At 41.9% G+C, this 27,144-nt stretch overlaps 1 protein-coding gene across 7 annotated transcripts in view; it reads left to right on the forward strand.

The window, feature by feature from the left end:
* The window catches only part of ARHGEF3 (Rho guanine nucleotide exchange factor 3), a 294,208-nt gene that overhangs the window by 141,868 nt on the left and 125,196 nt on the right, over positions 1-27,144 (forward strand). For all 7 annotated transcript variants that reach the window (XM_032458236.1, XM_032458235.1, XM_032458234.1 and 4 more), the window contains one exon: positions 20,697-20,759. In XM_032458236.1, coding sequence (XP_032314127.1) covers positions 20,697-20,759 — 63 coding nt within the window. The remainder of the gene's footprint in view (positions 1-20,696; positions 20,760-27,144) is intronic.

The raw sequence follows: 27,144 nt of genomic DNA on the forward strand, positions 1-27,144 counted from the left end.
AAGTGATATCATATGGTATTTTTCTTTCTCTTTCTGGCTTACTTCACTTAGAATGACATTCTCCAGGTCTATCCATGTTGCTGCAAGTGGCATTATTTTATTCTTTTTTAAGGCTGAGTTGTATTCCATTGTATAAATATACCACAACATGTTTATTCAGTCATCTGTCAGTGGACATTTAGGTTGTTTTCATGTGTTGGCTGCTGTAAAGAGTGCAACAAGCATTTATTCTTATGCTCACAAGTGTGCACGTGGAATGGGGCAGGTCCATTAGCTACCCACATGTATATTCTTCTCCTTTGTAGGTCAGAAGATCCCAGAGGAACAAGCAAAAATACACAGTGTCTCTTAATGCCTAGGCTCAGAATCGGTACATTGACCCTTTTACCCATATTCCATTTGCCAGAGCAAATGTGTGTGATACTGTCACAGACAGTATCAAGCCATGCAAGTCAGAGGAGGGCATAGAATTTTGCTGAAAAATAAATTAATCTACCACAGAAATCATCATTATTTACTCACTCAGCTTAGATTTATTGAGTGCATACTATGTGGAGTACTCTGTCATGTTGGGGGAGGATAAGTATGGTTCCAGTAAGTGATGAAGATGATGAGAGCATCTAACCCAAGGCTTGGCATGTATTAGGTCTTAAATAAATAGTCAGTGAATGAATATCTGCTCTTACCTTTGAAATGCTGAGTGGTGATGAGTATTTCACATGGGTTATCTCATATTCCCCCTCTTTCCTCCTCCCCCAGCTGGGCAGGTACAGTCATCCCAGGTCAAACAAGTGGGATGCTGTCTTGTGTTGTCTTGGCCTGTAGAATACTTACAATCTTCTGATGTGAGGAAGGGGAGAGTTGGTGAAGGCACAGCAGTGGGGAGAAGCTGTGTGCAAAAAGAGCATCCTTGATGTAGAGGGAAGACGTGGGCTTTGCACCAAAGAGGCTCCAGTTCAAATCTCCTGTGTGTTTGTTCCATGTACGCTTTGTGTACTGTCTTGGGTGCTAACTCTTTAAGCACCCACCGTGTACTAAGAATTTAGTGTGGTACTTGGCCTCTCATAGTTTCTTTACATCACTAGCCCCCTGCCTTCTTGAAGTCACACACATCTTGGAATATTCTCTTCAGAAAACTGCACATCGTTGTGAAGATGTCTGTGCAGGTCCCTGGCCCCAGGTGAAGCACTCTGCTCTCATGATTCATTCCATCCCCACCCCTTTCTCTTCCTTTCCATCTCTTAGGAATTTTATCCAGGGAGGGAAACATTTTTCAATATGTGTATGCCAGTGTCAGGCTCAGGGTCTGACTCATGTTAGTTGCCCAATGAGTGTTTTTTAAAGGACTGAAAGAATGAGAATGAAGGTGTTAGTGATATTTCATTTGCACGTGCATAGAGTCACTGAACTTTCTGACAGTGTGAGATGGAAAAACTCATGTATTTTACAGATGATAAAACTGAGACCCAGAGAGGCCAGTTCACTTGCTCAAAGCCACACAGCTGATGACGATGATAATGATGATACATTAATATTTTCCTCCAAGCAAATGAGTTATGCTCAGGGACAGTTAGGTCTCATTCCCTCAGTACCTGGTTAGAAAATATTCTGATCTATCAGGTTTATGGGTCATGTTGCAAAACTGAGTTTTCTTGACCTTCATAGCCAAAGCCAAAGACAGGGATGACAGAAACGTATATGCCATGTCTCAACTATAGAACCACTGTGGCATCAGCCCTTTCCGGAAGAGCCCTTATCACCCGCCTCTTTCTCTGGGTGACAAGGGCTCCCCTTTCCACTCCGTCCCTCAGTCCTTGCCCAGAGTTGTGTGTACCAACTGCTGAGAATGCAGGGGAGTTGAGGCTGAGATGAGATATTTGTCAAGCCAAGGGGCCAGGTCAAGCCAAGGGTGGAAGGTGGGTTAGGGTCGGTGCAGGGGAGGAATTTGTTCCTGCAGACTCCTGGAAATCTTATTTGGAGCCATTCTTCTATTCTTAGTTTCGAAGGCACTTTGTTCTCTGGTGCATTGTTTTAACAGCCACCAGGAAATCAGTCCCTGCTCAGGGTCAGCGATGCCACTGGTTCCTGCCTGTGGCCGCCCAGGTGGGAAGTGTACTGGTTTGTTTCAGGGCTGATTGTTCATCAAGATCATTGCCGCCCTTTCTCCTTTTGTGGCTCACCCTGTCTGCATGGGACAGGGAAGGGTGAGAAGGAAAAAGAGATTCCAGTGAGTCTGTTTTTCTTTATAGCAATAGTAATTCCACTTATTTCTGTGTAAAAAGAAAAATGCTAAAATTCAAGCTTTAACAGCACTGTGCCCTCTGGAGCAGCGTTTTCAGATAGAAACAGAACATGAGCCACATGTGTAAATTTAAATTTCCTAGTAGTCACATTAAAAGAGGTAAAAAGAAACAGATGAAATTAATTTTAATGATTTATTTAACCCAATATATTCAAATGTTGGCATTTTAACATGTAATCAATATGAAAGTTATTAAGGAGACATTTTACATTCTTTTTTTTTTCATATTCAGAATCCAGTGCGTATTATCCATTTGGAGCACATCTCAGTTCAGACTAGCCACATTTCAAGTGCTCAGTACCCACGTGTGGGCTCATGTAGCCATCAGACAGCAGCAAGTCTCAAGCAGCACTGACCAGCTGAACTTTTGACAATGATGTTAATGTTTTCTACTGTCTCACATGGAAACCACTAGCCACAGATGGCTGTTGAGGACTTGACATGTGGCTTGTGCAGCTGAGGAGCTGAGTTTTAAATGTTATTTAATTGTAATTAATTAAAATTTAAATTTAAACAGCCACATGTGTCCACTGGCTACCATACTGGACAGTGTAACTCTTAGAGATTTGATCTTGTTAGAGAAATATCAGTTTAAACTTGACCGAGGTATCACTTTTCATCTGCCACATTGACAGAGATTAAAAAGTTGGATAATATGGGTTGGCAAGGGGAAATAGGACCTTTCATACATGGCCAGTGGGACTATAAATTAGAATGGTCTTTACAAAGGACAATTTGACAATGTTTATCAAATTACAAATATACATTCCCTTGGACCCAGCAGTTTCATTCCTGAATATTAATGCTACAGAGTCTCTCACATGTGTAGACTGATTTATATAAAAGGATATTTGCTTCAGCAAAGTTAGCAAACCACATACACAGCCAGTCAATGGGGGGGACTAGATAAATAAGCTATATTGCATTTTAAAAATGTAATTTGCAACTACTGAAAAAATGAGGCCAGTTTTTATTTGATAGCATGGAAAGCCATCCAAGCTATAATGTTAAGCAAGCATAGAGCAATGCATATAGTATGATTCCATTTGGGTAAAAGAAATGACTTGCTTGGTTATGTCTAGAGCTCTGGAAAAACGTGGAAAGAACCAATCACAGTGGTTGTCTCCTGGGAGAGGAAGTGGGTGGATGTGCGAGAGAGGTCTACTTATCATTGTGCAGTATACCCTTTCAGAATTTAACCCAATGCACTTGAATTACCTACTCAAAAAGAAAATATCCAAAATATAGAAAGGAAACTCTAAGAGAACGGTGAATCAGAGAAGGCTTCCTAAAGGAGGTGACCTTTGGACAGGGTTACAAAAGACACACCGGGGTCTTAGCAGGAGGAAAGCTGAGGCTCAGAGGGACGGACAAGCAGAACAGGTCAGGCATCCATGTGTGCCCAGAGGTGAGCAGAATACCAGTATGTAAAACAGAGCAGTAATGGAGTTTGGACAGGCACCAGATTGGCTAAATAGAAGGGGTCTGTGCGCAGAGTTTGGACTTAACTCTGTGAGCCATAGGCTGCCATTCATGTTTTGAGGGACTCAGAAAACGACATGATTGTGTTTGTGTGAAAGACAACTTTTGGCAGAATGGAGGGTGATTTAAAACAGTGGTTCTAAAGTGTAATCCAAGGAGTCCCCGAGACCTAGAAGGTACTAGCTACATTACTGCAGAACAGATTTGCTTCATGTGCGTCAGCCAAAATAACACATCACAGCAGACTGATTACAGAAGCAGATATGCGAATCCAGCTGTCTTCTCTGCAGCCAGACAGTAAAGAGAGTTGTAAAAGGATAAAACAATGCTGCTCTTCTCACAGTGTTTTTTGTTTTGGAAAATACAGTTAATTTTCTTTAAAATATGATAATTCAATTAAGAAGTAATAATAGACTCATTACTTTTTAAAAGAAAAAATTTTAATTTAAATTTTATTTTCTAATACTGCAAATATTGATATAACCAACATAAAAATATAAAGGGTGCATGTCCTATACTCCATTTCTGCACTAAAAAATCTGTCTGTTATATCCAGTCATTTGCTGTTACAAACATCCTTAGCATCCCTGTACAGGTCTACAGGTCTCTAAATACTCACTATGTGCAAGAATTATGCTAGACTATGTCCCTAAAAGTGGGATGCCGAGCAGGAAGACATACCCATCTTCCACTTGACTCGGAGCCGTCAAGTTGCTCTCCAATCTATGACAATCCCTCTAACCTTGAATGAGAGTCCTCATTTCTCCAATCCTTAGTATTGTCAGATTTTTAAATTTTGCCAATCTGATTGATGGATGTGAAATGGCATCTTGTTGTTTTAACCCCTCCCTCACTATTACGCCTACCTCCATCCCCAACCTTGGAGCATAAGATAGTAAACTCTGAATTGTAAACAATTAAGAAAGAGTCTTTGCCTTGAAGAAACGTGTGTGTGTGTGTGTGTGTGTGTGTGTGTGTGTGTGTGTGTGAACACACAGAAGCATGTTCTCTATTCTGGTTCCCTGGGTGAGGAAGGAGTAAAAACTTGAGGCACTGCTCTTTATTTTGGATAGAAATCTCCCAGGCAACTGTTCTTGGTGTTTGTTGTACTTTGGGGCAGTCAGGTCTGCACCGAAGGAGAGGAAATTGGGCCTTTCTCCATTGCCTGAGCTGTACTAGTGTTTGGGGTAATGTCCAATGTGAGACATTAAGCTGAGACCTGAGGCTTTGGACAAACAAGAGTTGTATGAATGTGAATGGCTGTCTCTGGACTGGCCACATGTCCTTACCTGGGTCGGGTTTCCCTGTGAGGTTGAAGCCAGAGTCAGCCTCTCCATGAGACCCATGCAGGTACACAGGGTCCTTCCTGCCTTCAGAAGGGCCATGCGCAAGGTTTAATGCTCTGCTGTAACTGTCTTGAAACTCAGTAACTTTTGGACAAGGAGCCGCATGTTCCTCATGTTTGCATTTTGCCCTGGGTCCTGCAAATTATACAGCCAGTTCTGCCTGAAGCATCTTTGTGTCTCTCAGATTAAGGATTATTGTCATCCATGATTTTGAGGCAAATCGAAAATCTCAAATTTATTTCTAGAGAGCGTTTCCCAATCTCTGCCATTCTCACTGCCCACATTCTCCACCCCTCACCCCGGAATCTCCTTGGCTATGTGTTGTCATACATCGATACAAGGTTAGAAGAAAACTTTAGAGGTCACCTGGTTCAATGCCCTCATCTTACAGATAATGAAACCGAGATCAAGAGAGGGAACGTAAAATGCCTAAGGTCACACAGCTAGTCGGATGACCTTAGAAAATAGATAACAACCGGATAATTGTCCTCTAGATGCTCTGTTTTACTATTTATACATCAGATAAGAGAAAGATAATAGCACTTGTGATCTGGCAGCTTCTGATAAAAATTTGTAAAGCAGACTTCTGTAAATTGTGCCCATTGTCATAAAGCTGGAGAAAAAAATATACATTTTAGAAAACTAATTAGGTTTAAACTTTCTTCTTTTCACAGAAGCATTTCATATCTGTGGTCAAGGTGTCTGGACATTTTCAGTATAGAAGGTTTTTAAATTCCTCGTTTGGGTGGTTTTCATCATCAAAATATTTTTTATAATACACCCTACAGTGGGCATTGCTTGGCCCTAACAATATGTAGCATAAATTTGGGAGCCAGGGCTGTGACAACAGAGGAGAAATCTCCCACAAAGCCAACCAGGAAACAGATCCATCAGGCCTCACTTCCCGCTCACTCCCCAAAGCTTAGCCTCCACCCCTCCCCTCCCAAAAAGGGGAAGGAAGAAGGTTCAGTGAAGATAACGTGCCCATCCTCTAACAAAGCTTGGCTAACACTTTGGGTCCCCCAAGTGCTCCTGTTTCCTGTGGCTAAAGTTAGACCTATTAGATATGAATTTCATTTTTAATCCATGACTGGGCAGAGAGAGGACTACAGATCCTCTCCAGAAAGGATTGGGCAGGGGTAGGGTAGGGGCAGGTGGGGGGAGGAGGAGTCTTGTCACTCATCTCGGGCAAGACGGCAACAGAGTGTCACTTTTTCTGTACTTGCCAGGAGCAGCAAAATCATGGGCCAGTTACTTTGTGTGACAGCTATGAGAGGGAGTTTCCGCAAAGAAAGTGTTTCCCCTAAACCTCACTCATTTGTGAATCATCTTTTACCATAGCCCTTAACATTGAAAAATGCTTGATAGTTTTCTACAAAACTGCAACAAAGTTTTCCCCTTGTAGGTATCTTTAATGGAAAGTTTACCTTATTATAATAGACAGAAAACCAGTATGCTGGCCCAAATTTGAATACAGTTATTAAGATAAGTAGATACCCACAAAACAGTGTAACTAAAATCTAGCTAGATGCTATTGCCTGAGTCTCTGTGCACCCTGGAGAGAGAAAGATTGAGGTTGGTAAACATTAGGTGGGTGTTAAAGGTGAGGTCGCCGCAATCTTGGCCTGTCTCTTTGATGGGTTGAGAATGGACAGCAAATTGAAAGCATGATAACTTTCCTATTATGTGAGCTGATGCTGGGTAAAGCCTGTTACAGCAGACTCCCCCAGTGCCCCATTCATCACCTAAGCTCACGTCAGAAGTCACCTCGAGTCCCCTGTACCCATTTGTGACTTCCTGTGTCCTTCTGTTTGCAGGAGTTTACAGCCAAGGGGGTTAACACCCCGAGGGGCCTCTCCCCATCAGTGAGAGGCAGAAGCTGGTGGAGTGAACACTTCCACCTCCTCACCCTCTGGTGGAAGATTAAGAACTGTGTCCTACACAGTCCCTCTGGGGGCCCCCAGTGGGTTGGATTCCAGCTACCCATAGCTGGAACCTGGTGGCTTTACACCTCTTTGTGGCCTCCCTCCTTTCCCCCACATCACTTTCCCACTCTCCACCACTTCTTCCTGGGCATCACCTCCCATGTAAACAGCTTATAGCTAAATCTTTACCCAAGATCTGCTTTGGGAGGAGCCCAAACCAAGACAGCTGGTAAGCATACTGCCTAAAATGATCTTATAAACCACCATGGTACCAGACCAATCCTCTGGGAAATGATACCCCAAGGTATATATCCAAATAGTATAAAGCAGCTTATCACTTTTCTTTCTTTAAAGTTCAAAAATACATTGAAATTCTTGGTATTCAACTCTTCTCTGCCATTTTCCTTAACATATTGGTGATACTCTGTTCTGTTGAGTAACAACGTTTTCCATTTTTGTTGTTCCTCTTTCAATGTGGTATTACAATTTGCTAACAAGCTTGGTGTTCCCAGATTTGCCTGTAAGTTTAATTTACCATGTGGCGTTTGTCAGTTGTTTGCCAATCTGAGACACCCAGTGAGTAGAGCAGCGCTGGTGGTCAGTGGCTATTAAAGTAAACTATTGATGTGTGAGTGGTGAGCCCAGGCCAAAATGCAGCAGGCAAGTGTTGCCAAACTTGGAGAGCCACTTTCTGGCAAACCTTTTACAGTATCACGAGGATAACCAGGACTTTAAAATTCAGGAGATGAAAGGATTGCTTCTGCAAGATAAAGTTTCTGTTTTGGCCTGAGTCTCATTGGCAGATTGAAGGCAGGACTGAAGTTCTAATGGGGAAAGGATTTCTTATCTTCAGGGCTGGGCCCATGCCAGGGAGGTCCTGTCCTCTGAAACCAAACTGTTCAGAGAGTGGTGAAGTCCAGGGTGAGATATATCCCACTAAAAGTCAGAAGCATCTTTAAATGACTTGGGATCAAGAATTCCAAGAGGAAGGCAGGAATCGGGTCAGCCTCATGGACAGAGCTCTGTGCTCAGCAGGGCTCCACTATGTGGGCACGTAGAGTTGCCCAATAAATATTTATTTAATATTTGAATGAATTAATGCTTGGTAGTCAAACTTGACTTTGGGTTTTCAGGGATAGTGGCCTCAGAACTAGAGTGGGCTCAGAATGAGTACCCATCCCAAAAGAGCCGCTGTACATTCTTTCCTTCCCAGGACTGGCCACATAATTTGCAGGGCCCAGTGAAAAATGAAAATGCAGGACCCTTCTTAAAAAGTTATTAATAATTTCAAGATGGTGATCGCAAAGCATTATACTCTACATGCCCACGTAATGGAAGGCACTAGAAATACTGTAGTAAGTGAACTTGATCTGGTTTCTGCATTCATTGAATTTAGCTTGAGGGAGGAAACAGACATTAATCAAGTAATCCCACCAGGGTAACATTTTAATAGGGTTAGTACAACAAAGAAGAGGCACACAATGCTGAGAGGCCGTAACTGGGAGATGAGATCTGGGTTGGAGCTATCTTAGAATACTTCCTTCCCAGGGCTGACATTTGAAGGACTAGGAGGAAAGGGGAGGACAGAGGGTTCGAGGCAGAGGAAACATGGAGGAAGAGGAACTGGGATTATGGGAGGTGGGCGCTCAAAACAAAGGAATGAGGGTGGAGATGAGAGGTGGACCAGACCTGACTTTGCACAGGGTCTTATAGATACTAACAAGTCTTGAGAAACTCAGTACTGTTTTCATGACTAAACATAACACAAGTGTGAGTAAAATCATTTACCCCTAGTTTCTCTTCAAATAAACTGAGAAGGAAAACTGCCCCAGTAAGTTCTCATCCTTATTAATAAGAGATGATGGTTTTCCATGTAATCAATTATGTGCACAAGCATTGGCCAGTCAGAACAAGCACCAAGTATGGAGCCAAGGCACATACGTGGGCACTGACCAATCAGAACAGGCATCAGGTACTGTGTGTGGGACTTGTGGGAAGAGAGAACTTGAACCTTTAATGATGGGAGGCCTTTAGGAGCCTTCACTCCCCATCCACCCCCACCTTTGCTTGGCTGGCTCCATCCCATCATGTAGGTGTCATCTGAGATGTTCCTCCTCTGAAAAGCTTCCCTGATCTCTCTCTTGGTAGCTCCACCCCTACTATCCTTTCACATTCTTTCATATTACCCTGGTTTACTTTCCTCATAACACTTGGTACACCCTAAAACTAGCTTGTTAATTTGCTTATTGGCTTATCGTCTCTGTCCTCTACTCAGCTGTATTCTTCCTGAGGGCAAGGAGCTTGCACATTGCCTGGCACATAATAGGTGCTCTGTAAAATAGTTGTTGAATGAATGAACCTATATAGTGAAATGCATTTATCTGGGTCTCTTGTTGTTCCTGAGTTTCTATTGCCAAAAAACCAGGAATATCGTGGGCCCAGAACCAAAAGTTAAATTTTATAAATGGCACATCTTGGTGTTTTAATCTTCCTGAAAAGAAATTCTACAGCTCAGCGGTTTTGGGGCAGGTAGATTCATTTGTTCATGTGTGTAGGTCAACAAACATTTGTTCAGCTTTCTCTGCATGCTGGGTTAGACCTTAGAAATATCCAGGAGAGTTCCGGGCAAGAAAGAATTCTACTCTTAGTACAACACTGATTCCCCGGGAAATAGATTAAATGATGGATAAATATGCTTTGATTCTTCAAAATCCAGATCTGGGTTTCAGACTTCAGGATAAAAGTGATTGGGATGGGCTTTGAAGTAAAAATTCAGGATTAGAAAGTTTAGCACACAGTCCTTTCTCCCTCCCTGCAGCCCATTTGTGGCTTATCACAACTTTTGCTTTTTACCCAGAACTTGACGGGACATGATAGCACCGCTGAAGGAGAGATGCTCTGAATACCTGTGTGTCCCCGGCGTTGGGTGGCCCTTTGTCTCTCTCCTATAATTTGGGGTTGTGGTGAGGCCCTCCTTCACTTTCAAAGACAGCTGCAGATGGAAAATGTCCCTCTAATCATAGTTGACATCTTTCCAGACACTGCATCAGAAATGGTAACTGGCTTTCACATTATTGTTCTGACGGCTTCTCTGCAGACTATTGCCAAGAACATTATTGTCAAGTTAGTCAAGACGATTCGGAAAACGGGTGGCCTCTTGGCGCTAATGAACTCTAGTTGGAAAAGGAGAGAGGTCCAGTTCTTCCAGAGGCACCATTCTGAGGAGCTATATTAAGGGACATTGTTGGCATATTCAAGTACATAGTTTTGAGGGGAGAGGTGTTAACTATTACACAGTTATTTCCTTTATAGCTGTTTCTTTCCTACTGAGAGAGAAACATCTTTAAGCATAAATGGCCTCATGTGAGAATTTCCAGTTTTGTTTGGAAGAGAGCTATTTTTGATCAAATAATCCTTAAATTATATTCTTCTCAGGCCTAAGGAATTGTGTCCCAGCTAATATCCAACCAAATTCTGCTGAAGTGCCTAGGTGGACTCACTGCCTTGCAGGAGCACGGGGCCTGCAGGCCCCAGGGCGAGCAGATCTTGCAGAGCTGAGCCTGGAAAGCCTGATATCCCCTGGAGCTGGGCAACAGACAGATATCAGACGCCCCCAAAGGGGAATGAGTGGTTATGGGCATGTCTTTTTCTTGAGGATGGAGAAGACTGTACAGGATATTTGAGAATTTATTTTATTTTTGGCAACTTTATTATCATTTCAAAAGTTACAAGTCCTGAATACCCTTTACCCACATTCACTAATTGTTTACATTTGCTTTGTCTCTCTGTATCTCTCTGTCTCTTGGTCTGTGTATCAGTCTTTCAGTAGATAGATAGACAGATAGATTGACAGACAGACAGACATTTAACACATAAATGTAAATTATTTTTCTTCCTATTTGAGAATGAGTTGCAGCCATTATGTCCCTTCAGTCCCAAATAAGAACAAGAGCATTTTCTCACACAGTATAATTATCAGAAGCAGAAAATTTAACATTGACAAAATATATTAATTCATCCACCATTCATTTTTAAAATTTGCCAACTGTCACAATAATGTATTTTATAGCTACTGTTTTTCCTGGTCCAGAATCCAGTTCAGAATCATGCATTGCATTTATCGTCACGCAGTCTTTCGTCTCCTCTAATCTGGAACAGCTCCCCAGGCCTTCTTGGTGTCTTTTGATTTTGGCAGTTTTGAAGAGTATAGGCCGGTGAGGTTGAACGGTTTCCCTCAGTGTGGGTTTATTAGATGTTTCTTTATGACTAGATTCAGATCATGCATTTAAAAAGTATCTAGAGTGATGGAAGAATCATTTTTTCAGGCTGCACATTTTTCACAGGAATATGACAGCGTGAAACGGTGTCTCTCTCTGTGTATCACATCAGAAGATACATGGTGTCAGTTAGTACCAGTATTGGTGACATTAGCTTTGGTCACTTAGTTCAGGTGGCATTTTCTAAATTTCTCCATTGTAAAGTTATGATCTTCCCCCTTTTAAGTTACAGGTAAATTGAAGCTATGGAGGAGTCCTATTCCTCATGAAATGTTAACCCACTAGTTTTAGCATCTGTTGATAATTTTTTAACTCTGTCATCCCTTGTGTGTTTATTAGTTAGTGTTCTATGGTACAGAAGAGGTTTCCCTTCTCCACCATTAATCATTTATTTATATCATATATTATAGTTATTTACTTATACTGTGGGCTCATGGATTCCTGTTTTATTCAGTGGTTTATGATCCATCGCTATTTGTTTCGAAGCTCAAATTGTCTCAGTCTTGGCTAGCGAGAGCCCTATAAGCTGACGCCTGTGTCCATCACTCTTAGAATACTTCATTACTTTTGATACATAAAAATGTCCCAGGCTTATCTTGTCTTTTCCCTACCCCAGCCCTAAAATCAGCTTTTTCTCCAAGGAGCCTTGGGTCCTTTTAGTGGAGAACAGTACTTAGAAACCAAGATCTGGGTGCTGAGTGTATTCATTGCTATTAGGGCGTCACTGCTTCTAGACCTCTCAGTAGGAAGAGGTAGGAAAAAAATACGACTGTGTGTGTATGTGTGTGTGTGTGTGTGTGTGTGTGTGTGTGTTTAACTGTGAATTCACTCTGATGCCTCCAATTCCAGTCTACCTACATGTGTCTGTTTTTAGGTATGTCTTCTTTCTTTAGTACAGAGACACATAAAGAAGGAAATAACAGCCATCAAATAAAAAGGCAGGTGTCCCAGTACCCAGATAACCTATAATGGCATTAATACATAGACATATACATATGCTTAGGGTATGTAAGTTCACGATAGCACCAAATAAAAAGTGATAGCCTCTTTCCTCCTACCCCAGACTGTCTCCAATGAACTTTTTCTACATGTGCTTCTTTACAGAAAGAAATTTGATTCATGTATCAGGATGTATGGCTTTACCTGCCTCCAAGTACACTGCTAGTTTTAGAAGCACAGAGCCATATTCAGCTTATCTTAGGTTCAGTGCCCTAGAAGCAGACCCTGATACAAGTGCAAGCAGTTTATTTGGGAGATTTTCTTCTGAAGCACTAGTGAGGGAGTGAGAAAGAGAGACAGGGAAGTGAAGGAAGCCACTGCAGGATGTGATCATGAACAGGTTAGGTCCCTGGGCAACTGGGGCTCAATCCTGCTGGTGACTTCTGGGAGGCAGTGGTTCTCAAACTTTGCTGCACAGCAATCCTGCTGGTGACTTCTGGGAGGCAGTGGTTCTCAAACTTTGCTGCACAGTAGAATTACCTGGGGACCTTCTGAAACTCCTGATGTTCAGACTCTCTGGATGGATGTCAGGAGCCAGTCCCTGGGAGCCTTTTAAACTCCCCAGGTGATTCCAGTGTACCATCAAGACTGAGACTGTACCTCAGAGTTGTTCCTCCAAGCTTTAGGAAGCTGGGGGTGGGTATTTACCTACCAACTCCAGCTCATCACAAGTTGAGGGCTGCTCCTGGCAACATTAACACCCAAGCATCTCTGGCCGATAGAAAGCCGAAGTGTGCCTGGGATTGGTGATTGGGCAGGGGATGTGGGCCAGTAGTATCAGCTACACAATTAGCTGGAAAGGATATGAAATCTTGGCTTTGTCCACCCACTGGCAGAGCACTTTAAATCTAGTCACTGAAGCCCTTTAAGCCTCAGTTTCCTCATGTGTAATAATTTATTTGTACAAGCTGTAAGGATTGTATATATGGAAAGCACATACAATGCAGTGGATTCTTAATAGACCCTTGTTTTAAACCCAGCAAGGGGGAGGAGGGAGGGAGGGAGGGAAGTTTCCTGCCTTCTCTCCTGCTCCTCTGGCCTTGAGTGTTTTAGAGGGAAAGGTAGTCTGTCAGTGTTTGTGGAATGATAGCGAATCTGGCTGCTGTTGGTTGTCAGGGCTGGCAGTGGCGCTGGCAGCCAGGCCGGGTCTCTCCCACCTCTCACCTGCCCAGTTGAACATCTTTTCCTTCCCGTGGGACAGGAAGATCTTTTCTTGGCCAAGGTGACCTCATCTCTGCTTCCAGACAAGCTAAAGGCCAGATGTCCTAAGGCCAGAATCAATCATTGGGGCTTTCCCTGGTTTGACAAAATCAAGTTAATTTTATGCAATACAGGAATTTTCTCTGTATTCTTCCCCCTCTGGTGCCTGCTCTCATTTGCTGTTACTTCTGTTATTGCTGCTACTACTAATGATAGTTAATACTTGAGAAGTTACTGTGCGCCAGGCATTGTGCTGAGCTGTTTACTCACACTGATCTACTTAACTCTTACAATAACCTTAGTATCCCCATTTTATAGATGAGAAACAGGTTCAGAGAGGTGAAGTGGTGCCCTTAAAGTTCTGTAACAAATAAGTGGCATGATTAGGACATGAACCCACTAAGTCTAACTTTAGAGTCCATCTAGTGTCTTTAAACTACCATTAGTGGCATATGAACACAAAATTGCATGTTGTGTTAGTGAAGATTTATTTACCAATAGCTCAGAAAGCACCGTGATTTCTAGGTTTTCTACTCTGTGAGCACATTGAAGAGGCTAGAAAAAAGAATCATGATTCCTGGATGCTGGAAAAGGGAGGGTGTTTTAAAAATAAAGAGAAGAAAAAACCCAGCAGTGTATTTAAAATAGAGTTAGGGGGTCCCTCTCAATTCTCTTTCTCAGCCCTGGAGCTGAGACAGAAGAGAAACAAAATGTGGATCTTTTCCCTGCTTGAATGTGAATTTAGTGAGTTAAGTTCCAGCTAAGGGGAAGTACAAGAACACAAAATCCTTTTGCTAATCTCTCCCTAAAGAAGGCACAGATGAAAGGCCTCATCAAAGCCTCTGAAACCACCAAAGATGTTTGCCAGCAAAGAGATAATTCAGAAAGGTTTGCGATCTGGTTTGAATTTAATAATTACAAATGACTAATCAGGGGCCATTTGCTGTCAAGTCAGGAGCTGCAGTCTCTCCATCAGTGCATTTTTGCTGCTCTGGTCACTTGGTTATTAAATAGAAAAGCCCTGTGATTAAATCAAGGGGCTGTTCCGACACTAATCAATTCAATCTCAGCCATTTAAAATTAAGTCAGGCCTTGCACTTGCCCTGTCTCTGTGACAGAAGTGGGAACAACACACTGCAAACGTGACTGAAGGTATCCAGAGAACATCCATTTATAACCCTGGGTGATGTAGGAAGTTGGAGGAGGGTCAGGCTGCATCTCAGGTCCTTTATCCATCATCCCGCAGGATCCCCTATCTCTAATACCTTCCCGCCCTCCCCACCTGCCTCTCAATGTCAAATAACAACAAAGCAGCACTGACGATAGTAGTAATAGTAATTCTGGTAATAACCACACTAGCAATAATAATTATCATTTAAAAAATCTCTTGCCATGTGCCTGGCCCTGTTCTAAATATTTTATCTCCTTTAATCCTTTAAATAACCCATATGATGGAGAAATCAAAGTTTACAGAACTGTTTTCTAGACACATATCTCACACACTTGGAACCTGCCTGGCCCGTAGTGGTTCTTCAATAAATATTTGTTGAATGAGTAATAGTGTAGAGAAGCAACCTGCCCAAGGTCACACTAAGGAGCAAATGATGGAGCTGGATTCTCCACTCAGGTCTATCTTGTTTATGCTCCTCATTTCCTTGCACTATGTTAGGCAAATGTCTTATGAACCTTTTAAAATTGTTGTTAAGACACATATCGTTTTGAATAAATATTTAAATTTATTTTATATTATTCATTATATTAATTTAAATAAAACGCCCTTTGTTTTTAAGCAATGTAAAAAGAGAAATAGCATTGGATAGCAGAAGGATCAGTGGTTTGGGAACCAGGGTGGCCTAGAGAAAACTCCCCTCTCTAGCATGAACTAATTTTGCGACCTTGAGCAAGTCACGAGACTGTAAGTGAACACCACCATGCTTGCTTAGGCTGGGTTAAGGAGAAGCTGAAATGGAACAGTCCTTTAAATGGTGAGCACAGTGCTTGGCTCATAGCAAGTGCCCAGTTCCGGCATCCACTTCCCTTCACTTGTACATTGGAAGATACTTGGTGATTCTCCTTTGATTCTAAGACTCTAAGCCTCAAAGGATTCCCAAGACTTGGGTGTAGACAGAATGGAAGCTGGAGCCTAGGAAGAATAAAATAGTCAGGCTTGGACCCAGGCCAGCTCTTCTGAAGATCCATCAGCTGAAGATAGATGGTCAATGCTGTTCACAGAGAGCCTTACCCAGAACCACAGAAAAAACATTTGATCCCCGACCATTTGCTGATAAGATTTAAATGTCTGCCTTGTGCTATCAGAAGGTAGCCAAGCCTAAAAGGATATAGCCATAGAGTGGTTCAGAGAACGATGATGCATCATGAAAGTGGATGGTGTCACCAGTAGTGAGTCTCAGAGAGGGTCCACTTTATCCATCTAGAGATACCTGCATCTCCATCCGAACTCACATCCAAATACACAGAAGACTTACTCTGTTGCAGATTGAAGAGCCTCCTGATTGTTTTTTTGATTTAAGAAGCATGAGAGGGTTTTTCTGGCACCCAAGCAGTTCTAGAAAGTGTCTCCATCAAATACGTAACCATCAGGGATAAGGAATCCGACAGTGAAGTACACTCAGGCCCTTCGCTCCCATACATTCCCTCTGCAACTGCCTTTCCTCCTTGCCCCAGGTAGGCACCTAGGTGTTCAGATAAAGGGTGCAGGTGTCCATTAAGTTCATTTGTGGTTTGGTTCACTGACTATTTCCTTTCAATGGAAGCATCATCAGTCTTGGGTTCCATGCTGTAAAGCACAGAGGCTGAGTGCCCATGCTGTTGCTCAGGGCAGTCCACGGATGATGCCTGGTTGTAGGTGTGCCTTGTCCTTGAACACATCTGACATTTCTTCTCTTAAGAGGAGTGAAAATCAGTGTCCCACTCGGAGCAATGTCTGAGCAGCCGTAATTTTTTTTTAATGTGCCTATAATATTTTAAGGATAGAAATGCCCCTGCTGGTATGAAAAAGACTCTTTCTTATTTCAAAAGCAAGAATATAGCTTGAACTTGCATGTTTTGGGTCTCCAAGGAAATTTGAGGTTGAAGAATTTCAGCCTTCAGTGAGCTTTGCCTTTGAGGTTTTGATTTAATTTTGGCAGCCAGGTGGTTAGCGGAAGGGGAGGGTGTCACCCCAAGAACACTGGCCTCCTTTATTTATTCTTTTTTTAGTCACTCATTCAGAAAATTTTCATTGGCCTACTGGGGTTTAAAGTTATGTGCCCAAATCAGAGGTCCCAGACTACAACACAATTACTGGGCTCACCCAAGGTGCTTTGTTTTTCATGGTTGAAAGGGAAGTGGACTGTGCATTTGCTTCAGTAAGTTTGACAAGAATAACAGGGTGGGTCTGTGGCACTTCAAGCTGGCCGAGAACCCATGAGACCAAATGTGTAAATGCAGGCGTTTCACACTCAATGGCCTTCCTGCCTAGTAACTCCCCCAGGTAATCTGTCATGGTTTCTGATGCACAGAGGAGGGGCTGGTGGAGTGGGTGCCTGTTTTGTTCCCTCCACTCCATCCACCTGTGCCCCTCCTGAATTTGGGTAACTGGTAAAGAAGACAAGCTTCTCAAAGGGAGCAGGACCAAGGGCATCAATTTAAAAAAAAATCAAGAAATACTCTTCCAGGGGAGCTAGCTATGTATGAAGTTCTGGGAATGTGATCACGACAGACAAAAATCCTCCCTTCATGGGCTTACGTCTCACAAGAAGGTCAACCACAAACCAGAAAACAAAAAATTAAAGTGTCTCTCTAAAACAGGTCTCCCCTGCTCGTCTCTGTCTCAGCACCTAATCTGACTCATTCATAGCAGGGATCACAATTTGTACTTACTCTGTTTTCTTTTTATTCCCCATTAGAGGGCAGGGAGTAGGCCTGGCTCACTCACTGCTGGATCCCAAGACCCAGAGCAGGGCTTTGCACATCAGAAAGGCTTGGTGAACCTAAAGCGAATGAGCAAACAGCTAAGCAGCACTTTGTGAGATTTTTGCATTTGGGCCCAAAGTTTAAACTTCAGGCTCCTTCTGTGTTGCTGGCCGTGGTCAGTCACTACCCTATGTGATGGAAATTAAAAAGAAAATCGACTTTGATAATCTACACAGATTTTATTTCATAAAATGTGTGAGTTTCTTAAGGAGATCATTCTCTCAGATTAACTGGCCATGGCTTAATTTAAAAGGCCACTAGACTTTTGTCTTCTGGGGTTGACCCTTAGGGTGCAGAGAAGCATCTGGGGTTAGTGGCTCAGAAGACTGTGTTCAAGCACTGGGTCATGTACTGAGTTGGTCTGGAAAGGGCTATACACCTCTGAGGGGAAGGGCCTCTCTTCTTATCCCATCTTCTTCGCAAGTGGGGGCTTCTTGGGGTAACAAGCTGCTATAACATATCATGCTGACAAATCATCAAGCCCTGGGAATGGCACTGTAGGGCCATAAAATCCCATAATCTGACGGTCCCAGGTAGCAGCATACATCTCTGTAGCTAACAGTTTGGGTATCGCCTAACAGGAGTGGCCATTTATTGTGCCCATACTATGTGCCAGGCCTTGTTTCAGTGCCACACATCATCTCTGATCCTCATGACAGCCTGACCTAGTGGGCGTGATTTCCACTTTACAGAGAACATTCCAGAGCCCCACCCTCCCCACCCTGCCATGGCACGTCTCAAGATCCCAGGTAAAATTCTGTAGCCTCTCAAGGTAAGAGAAGCCAGACTCAGGAAGGGCACGGGTTACCCTGGGCAGCAGGACACCAACACAGCCATTCCTTGCTCTTCTACCCCAGCACATGTTACTAATTGATTGCGGCATTCTCTCATTTGCTATGCTGTGAAATCCTCCTCAATACAGTGCTCCAGGCAGATGCTACTAGACATTCCGGATGGCAAATGAGTGGTAACCTATTTGCCAAGCATGCTTTAAATGGTGTGTGTCTGTGTGAGAGAGAGAGAGAGAGAGAAGGGTTTTGCCCTAGGCATTACAATCCTGGATGCAGAGTGTTACACTGTAGACGTGTAACTTGGAGCAAATTGCTTATCTCCCCTGACTTCAGTTTATTCACCTGTAGAATGGGAACTATTCCTTGCCATACTTGCCTCAAAAAGTCACCATGTGAATTGGCCTCAGTGACACCACAGTGATGGTTCTAACTATAACTGGTTAATGAATCAGTGACAGTGAGACCCCTATGCAAACATGAAGCACACTCAAAAATGGCAAGTGGCCCTCAGCATCTTTTCAAGATTCCCCCCAAAGGCCCTGAGTGGAGTATTTAACTCCCTAAAAACCACGTGGTAAATCTGTTAATGCAGATTATTGGACACTGTCTCAGGATAGCTGATTGAGTATCCTGGTTCCTGGCACTGGGTATCTAAATTATCCCACTGCTCAAGTGGAATAATGTGTAGGATCTAGCACTCCAAACTCTGGATAGAAGTGTGTTCACCTTTGGGATTTTAAGTATCTAGGTAGCTGACTATGGAAAATGAGGCTCTAATCCCCTCCCCATCTTTGTCTGGCAAACTCTTATTCATCCTTCAGACCTATTAAGATGCCTCCTCCTCTGAGAAGACTTCCCTAGCCCTCACCATGGTCAAACTGATTACTCCCTCACTGTGTTTCCAGAGTCCTCCACCCCATGTTTTGAGCACCTCCTATGTACCAGGCACCCTGCTAAGCTCTAAAATGCATTATTGCGTTTACTCCTCCCCATTGGAGAATAGAAGCTAATGTTACCACCTCCACCTTAGAGTTGAGAAAGAGTGACTCCGAGAAGGGAAGTGACTTTCCTGGGATGATTGGATCTTACCGTATTACAGTTAATCACATGAATGTGAGTTCCTTAACTGTGGAAGTTGCTGATCTCTGCATTCCCTAGAGCACACACAAGGCCTGGCACATAGTAGATGCTCATCAAATCTTTGTTGAGTTGAAGTGAAGAAATAATAGAACAATTATAGCGAGACAGACAAGGACAGCTCTTGCTGCTTTCCTATCTCTGCTTGTTTTCATACCCATCGTCTGATAGAGGAGGAGGAGGTGGTGGGCCTCTTTGGGGGTTGGAGACTCCAGATGTCCCTGGACTCCACTGTAAACTCATACCAGTGATTCTGGTCCCCTTGGTAGCTTTCTGCCAAGTAGGATCGGGAGACTTAGCAAGTCACAAATTAGGGATTCAAGAAATTCTTACCTGGTTGGTTAAGCTGGGGATGCAGAAGAGAGGTGAATGTATCTTTGATGAGCTTTATTGTGCTGTGGGTGAATTTTCTTTTCTTTTTATAAAGAGGATAATATATTTTTCCATGTCCAACCTGGTAGACTTCCTCCATCATAAGTTCATCTCAAATATAATTTTCTTCAGCTCAAATAATGACTTTTCTGCATCTTGGTATTTATGGCTATAAAATAGGAAGTTTGGAGAAGATGTCTAAGATTCTCTCCAGCATTCTGGTTCTGTGATTACATCAGCACCCTGGACGAGGTTTAGAACAAATTTAAATTACCCAAGTATTATAAAGCAGCTTTAAAAATGGAATATCTTTAAGTGAATTAGATTTTCTTTCCAGTCTAATCTCTTCTTCCAAGTTAATAAAAATATGAACTTTGTATCTAAATTTCTAAGCTTTGACATACAGAGACATTTTGAAAAATGGAAATATAAAGAAAAAAACTGTAGCAGCATGAATAAGAACAGTAATACAAACCAATTAACCTAGAGCTTAATAGTTTCCCACAATTTCTTAGGCTTTCTTAGAAGTATTAATTTTTTCAATCTTTATTTTTTATTGAAATGTAGTCAGTTTACAATGTTAGTTTCAGGTATACAGTATAAAGCATTTCAGTTATGCATATGCATACATTTTTTTTCAGATTCCTTTCCATTACAGCCCATTACAAGAAATTGAATATAGTTCCCTGTGCTATACAGTAGATTCTGTTGTTTATCTACTTTATGTATAGTAATGTGTATCTGTTGACCTATTCATTTAGATAGCTTGATTAAAGGTATCGGGTAACATGGTAGAAATGATAAGGATTACATGTGCTATTCGATTGTGTTTTTTCTTAATCAAAGCTGTAATCCCTGTTTACATTTGAACTTTATCATTTGTCTTACAGCGAAAACGGAAGCAGAGCACCCAAGATGAAGATGCTGTTAGCCTTTGTAGTCTTGATATAAGTGTAAGTACATTCCTTCCTACCTCCCTGCCATTAGAACACCACTCATCTCTAAATGTGTTTGTGAATATTCTGTGCACTTTAAGTGGGGTTCTGGGATCCAACTATGGAAGTTGTGACCTGGAGGGAAACCTTTTTTTTTTTTTTTTAATTTCATTTTACTGGAGAAAGCTGTGTGGCAAACTTAAATTTCCAAGCCAATTATTTATTGCCTGTGTCTTTTCTCTAATGAAATGAACTATGAAGTCAGCGCATCTGAGTAGAATCTAGATAAACACCACTGTGCTGTTTTAGAGGCTGGTTCCAGAAATGGACCCGATGTTTGTCCCCCTTTGGGGGAAGGTAGAACTTTGGCCCAGCTCAGGCAGCTGGGTGACCCAAAGGCCAGCAACATGGTAGAGGAAGTGGCTTTGGATTCAACAGATCTTAGTTTGAATTAAGATTCTATACTTACCATTTGTGTGACACCTATCCTCACCTCCGTTTCCTCATCTGAAATAGACTTAACCTAACAGAATTGTCGTGAGAGCAAATAAAACAATAAAAGTAAGACTACCAAGCACATTGCCTGGTACATACTAGGCACCTACCAAATGTTAACCTCATTGTGTTTTCCTTTAAATGCAGAGGTTTGCAAAAGATGTTTAAGTGACATGGTAGTTGAGTGCTGGCAATGATAGATGTTAAAAGCTTTCTTGGATTTTTCAGGCCCGTGTCCTTGGATGCGTAATTTCAGTAGCTTTCTTTGCATGGCCTCCTTGTCTCCCCACTGACACAACTGGGAAGCCTACCGTACTGCATTATCCAGGGACCAGAGGGTAGGGATCAGGCCCTCCCTGGGCTCCCATGTCTATTCATCTGATACACTCCCTTGAAGTTTAATTGTTGTGCACAATGTATCCATCTAACGTTAGGCCCTGGTCTTTCTCCTCTACAGAGACCACAAAAGCCATTGTTGTGAGATGATGCTTCTATACTAAGAATTAAGAACTGGGTGGTGGTCCTGGCTCTGTCTATAACTAATGATGTAATTTTGGGCAAGTCATTTCCCCTCTCAGGGCCTCAGTTTCCTCATCTGTTAAAAAAAAAAAAAAAAGAAAGAGATTTGAGATCAAGTCTTCTAAAACCATTATGAAAATTTGAAACTTCATTGGACATGGATTTTTGGGCTCTCATCTGATGACATTTATTTATCAGTATAAACAATGCTTTTAGTTATTTTTAATTGTGGCAGAGTTTTTGTGATGCCAACAGCCATGATGGAGTGAGCCTGAACTGGCATTAATGTTCTTGCACATCTTTATTTCACCATATGGTGTTTGTTCCAGTCTTTAGACCATCAGATTGATGGAGTTGGACCAGTTTATTAGTTGTCATGGGAACAGGACAAAAAGATGATGTTCTTCTGGGTTTTACTTTACTCACTGAATGTTTTATTGTTAACAAGTCAAGTCTGTGGAGCTTCCCTTATTAGCAACATATTTTTCATGTTTGAATATTTTTTATTTTGTGGAAATTATTAAAATTGTTGACTTTCAGAATATATAGAGCCCTAAGCCATTGTATAGTCTAATCCCCTCACTTTGAAAATAAGAAGTAGAAGCCCAGGGAGGTGTAGTGATTTAAAAAGATTTTAATCACGGGGGAGGGTATAGCTCAAGTGGCAGAGCGTGTGCTTAGCATGCACAAGGTCCTGGGTTCAATCCCTGGCACCTCCACTAAAGATAAATAAATAAAATTTCCTCCCCCCAGATACAGAAATAAAAATAAAAATAAAGTCAAATGGCGTCAAAAACAACATTAAAAAATAATAATAAAATAAAAAGACTTTAATGTAGGTCATTTCTAAGATCATGCCTCATCACACATTTTTTTCCTGAACTATATTTATTTTTCAGGAAAACATGTTTCCAGAAGCTTTATTCAGAGAAAAACAAAACTCTCTTATATGAGAGGATTATTTGCAACTACAAGTTGTGATTTGGTTTTTGTGTTGATTGGCATCGATGAACTTGCCTTCTCATCAAAGGCACCTAAGCTTATGTAATGAATAATTTAACATCTTTTTTCCTTATGCAGCTGCAGAAGGTATTTTTCTCTCTCTCTCTTTTTTTAACCATCTCATATCATGTTTTGTCATAGTCAAGAGACTTTCATGGACAAGAAGTCTACCTTTATGCTTAGGGATTCAGCTATGGTCAAACTCCTTTCTCATTTGTTTGGCATTTTTCCTGAATCTTGGCAAACACGTTTCAGAACCTGGGTAGAGTTTCCTCCAGATATTGCCACATAGTATTATAACCATTATAAAACTTAGAAGAATCCTAGAAGCTATTGGAGGACATAAAAACTGGTATCTTGCAGGTTTACTGACTATCCAAGTCATATGGAGATGACAGGATGTTTTACAGATTCAGATGTGGCCACAGAGGAAGTGTTACTTATTTTCAGTGTCTTGCACCTAGCAAGCGCTCAGTAGAGATGAGCTGAATTGAACGAAGTGGTGGGTGGAGCCACTCATGAGGAGATATTTTGCCATAAAGGCAACAATGTCTAAATAAATATCTGAGTCCAATAAATTAATTTCTCTAAGAGATAAATGGCTTTGTAGGCTCCTCAAAGGTGCTTTAAATGGTGATATCCAGTAGAGTCAATGTCCCTTAACTAACCAGCAACATTACTGAAAAGTTGTTTTGAGGCTGTGTCTATGTGTAGTGGAAAGTATCTGAAAAAAAAAACGATACGTTCCATGGATGACTCATACCAGAAGATATGAGGGTTTGGAAAAGTAATATTAGTAACTCTCAATTTTGATTCCACTTAATAAGAGGAAAGACATTCACCAGATGAGTGCTTTGAACAAGTTGCTAGGTGGGGGATGAAGTCTTTTGGGGATCATGGTCAAGTTTCCATTGAGTGGTAGCCCAGTGTTGCACAGTGGGCTCTTGGTAAATACTGATTGATGGATTTTAACAACAAACAAAAAGAAAAATAGTGAGTCTACCTAATGTGTATGTGGAATTCAGTATATATATTTTAAAGAAATATATCTGTGACATAAATTTGGGAAATGTTAGCTCAGAAATCTACCCCCCTTTGATACAAAGCACACGTAGAGCTCCCCAGGGTGTCTGAGTGATGATAACACCAAACATTCCCACTGACATCGTGCTTTATTTTAAAACCTTGCATGACAATTCTGATAGGTGCCTGGAAGGGAGTTTTCCTACGAAACTCCTCTGCAAACCTCTTGAACTTGGGCTTGGAGACTAAATGGGAGTGGGTAAGCTAAGGAAAGAGCTTATTCTTACAGGACAAGGATCTTCAGTTGTTTGGGGCAGGGGAAGGTCATGGACTCTTTTGAAACTTTGGTGATCGCACTGGACTCCAAAAAATGTTGTAAGTTTTAAGTGTGATTTCATGGACTCCATGGAGCCCAGTCAAGAACCCATGTTAAAAATTCCTCTTGAAAAGGAAATTGGGAGGGTCTTAAAGCATGGCGGTGTGTGTCCAAAGAATTATTCTCCCACCCTCCACCCCTAGCACTTGGTGAAAAATGAATTGTGACTGGAAAGTCCTTGCTAGTTGACAATGTAATTCGTCTTTATTTTTTCCCACCACTTTACCCAATCCACTGACTGAGCCCCCAGCTTCCTGGCAGGATAAAATGCAAACTATTCCAGAAAAAAAAAAAAAAAAAAAAAGCAACCCATGCTTTGAGAACTTTTGAGAACAATTTGCAGTGTGGAGAATGCTCCAGGCAGCCGCCTACAAATCTCCTCTCACGTCAGAGGATATGAGTGGGATGATTTCAGGGACATTGCTTCCTCCACAGCACTTTTCTAGTTTAAATTCTAATGGATGAGAGATGCCTGAGTGAAGAGCTGGGTTTTATGGTCCCTCAAGAAAGGCCCTTGGCAGAAGACCCAGGTGCCCCTGATGGAGGAGGACACAGCTTAGCACCAAGCATCCTTCATCAAAAAACATACGAGTTTTGGGTGGCATAAAAATAGTTTCCAAAGATAAACCAATATAAAAGATAAAAAGGAATATGTGTTCCTTGTAGAAATCTGGAAAATGTGAATAATAGAATTCACTGATACTCTCACCTCAAAGTAGTGGCTACATTTTGAGGTATTACCTTCCTGGCATTATACACACAGTCACTTAACATTTTTCATCATGAAATATTGCAGACGTACAAAGTACTATAAAGGATAATGTAAAATTCCACGTAGCTACCAATGCAACTGGAATATGCCCTTAACAGCAACGCTGCAGGCCTTGCAAACCCATTGCTCTGCCAAGTTTAATGTTTACTGTTGCCTTGCTTGTCTGTAAATGTGCTATGTACATGTGTCCCTAAATAGCATATGTCTTTCCAACCAGCTTTTAAAGTTTATATGAGCACACAGTTTTAAAAAATTGAAATCATAACACATTTTAACTTATGCCTATATTTTCCACTTACTATATTAAGATAATTTCACCACATCCTGAAATATTCTCCAAGAACTTTGTCAAATGAGTGGCGAGAAATTCGCATTTCGAGAATTGTGGGAAACTTCGCTTGCCCATTTTGAAATTGGAGGACGTCACCATCTGACTGCTGGAAGCCTTTTTCAGAGAGTGAGAAATGCGATATTAATCTAACCTGACATCGATTCACCGTTAGTCCAGACCAGTTAATACAGAGGCTTACCTTTATTCAGCATGTGTTTATTGAGTGCCAACTGTCTGTCAAGCACTGTTATAGATGTTGGAGACACAGCGGAAATTAAAGCAGATCTCAAAAATCTCAAAAAAATTTAAAAAAAAAGCACTTTGTCAAATGGATGCACCAAATTCATTTAACCAGTCCTTCACTGGATATTTAGATAAGTTACAACTTTTCACTATTACAAATAACACTGATGGGCATTCAAGAATATCTTTGTGTGATCGTTTTTCAGTAGGATAAATTATAAAATTCCTGGCTAAAAGGGAATGAATATTTTTGAAACCCATGAAAAGGTTTATGCCACTTCTGGCAGCAAGAGGTGGAAATGCAGTTCAGAGCATTTGAGTGTCTTGTGCGGAAACTCAGAATGGGGGATTGTTTTCAGTTTTCTCTCACACACCACTCTTTCAGCTGTATCACCAGTCCCTTGCTAAGGCTGTGACTTTATATGGGACACCCTCTCTCTAGAAGGAGCCCCTCCTGCCACCCCTGGCAGGGCCCAGGCCCTCTCTTAACTGTCTGGGATGAGGAATGAGGCTGGTAGTGGTGGAGTTACTGGTGGGGCATCATTTCCATGCTGGTGGGGCTCCCCGACTTGAGCAGGTGGCCAAACCATGACTGGGGTTGGGATGAGATTCGTTTAATCCTCAAAACAGTCCCATGACAATAGGTGTTATCATACCCTTCTTGTAGGTGAGGAAACTGGGGCTCAGAGAAATAAGTTTGCAAAGCCCCAGCTTTTTGTAGATTGAAGTACAGGATAGTTGGATTCTACAGCTTCCATACACTGCCTCCAGCACAGGGAGGAAAAGAAAGTGTTTGGTGCCATGGCTTGTGGCAGTGGAGGCATAGGACGCTCAGCTGGTCTTACTGGCAAACCACCTTTGAGGTTTATGACGTGTACCTTTAAATTAACATTACCTGTGCTTTCCAGTTACTAACTCTGTTACTTGGATGCTCAAAGCACAGAGTCGGTACAGCAGAGGGGAAAGCTTACCGGTCTCAATGAAGTTGAGCGACATTTCATCGCTAGGATATGTTAAGCTCGACAAGGAACAGCAGCAAGATTTTATCCCTGTTCAGCGGAGTCCAGATAATTAAAAAAGATACCATTTCTGTGGTTTTGATTCTCTTGGTCTGTTCTGGAACTAGCTAACAAGGGAGATTAGCCTTGCCCTGGCCAGCATGAGGCTTTGATGGATTACATGGGAGATGTTAATAATGCTCTTATCGCCGAGGAGACCAGGCCTGCCCCCGAGATGGGGTCTTCAGTAGTGCATACTTATACTAACCTGTTGGCATTTTTCTGTTTTGGATTTATGATCTGCTCTTGCTGCCAGTGAAATTGTTTGGGTCTAAGGTAGTGGAGACCCCATGTTGAGACCCAACCCAAGGTTGTTCTGACATTGCCATCTTTGATGGCAAATCTGCTTATTGTTGACAGAGGCACATTTTATCTTGCCTTTGGCCTAATTGATTGGGTCATGGGTTGTAATAATTTCGCTATGCGATCTCTGTAATATTTTCTCTTTGAGCCACCTCTTGAAAAGCACAGTGACAAAGAAATTCCAAGGAGCTTCAGTATATGCTCTCAGAAGTTAATGATGTAACAAATTGTCAGTCATCGTTTGTTGCTTCCCCTTCAGTGACTCAAATGGGGCCCATGAT

The sequence above is a fragment of the Camelus ferus genome, chromosome 17 (genome assembly GCF_009834535.1).
Source record: "Camelus ferus isolate YT-003-E chromosome 17, BCGSAC_Cfer_1.0, whole genome shotgun sequence".
NCBI classification, from domain to species: Eukaryota; Metazoa; Chordata; class Mammalia; order Artiodactyla; family Camelidae; genus Camelus; species Camelus ferus.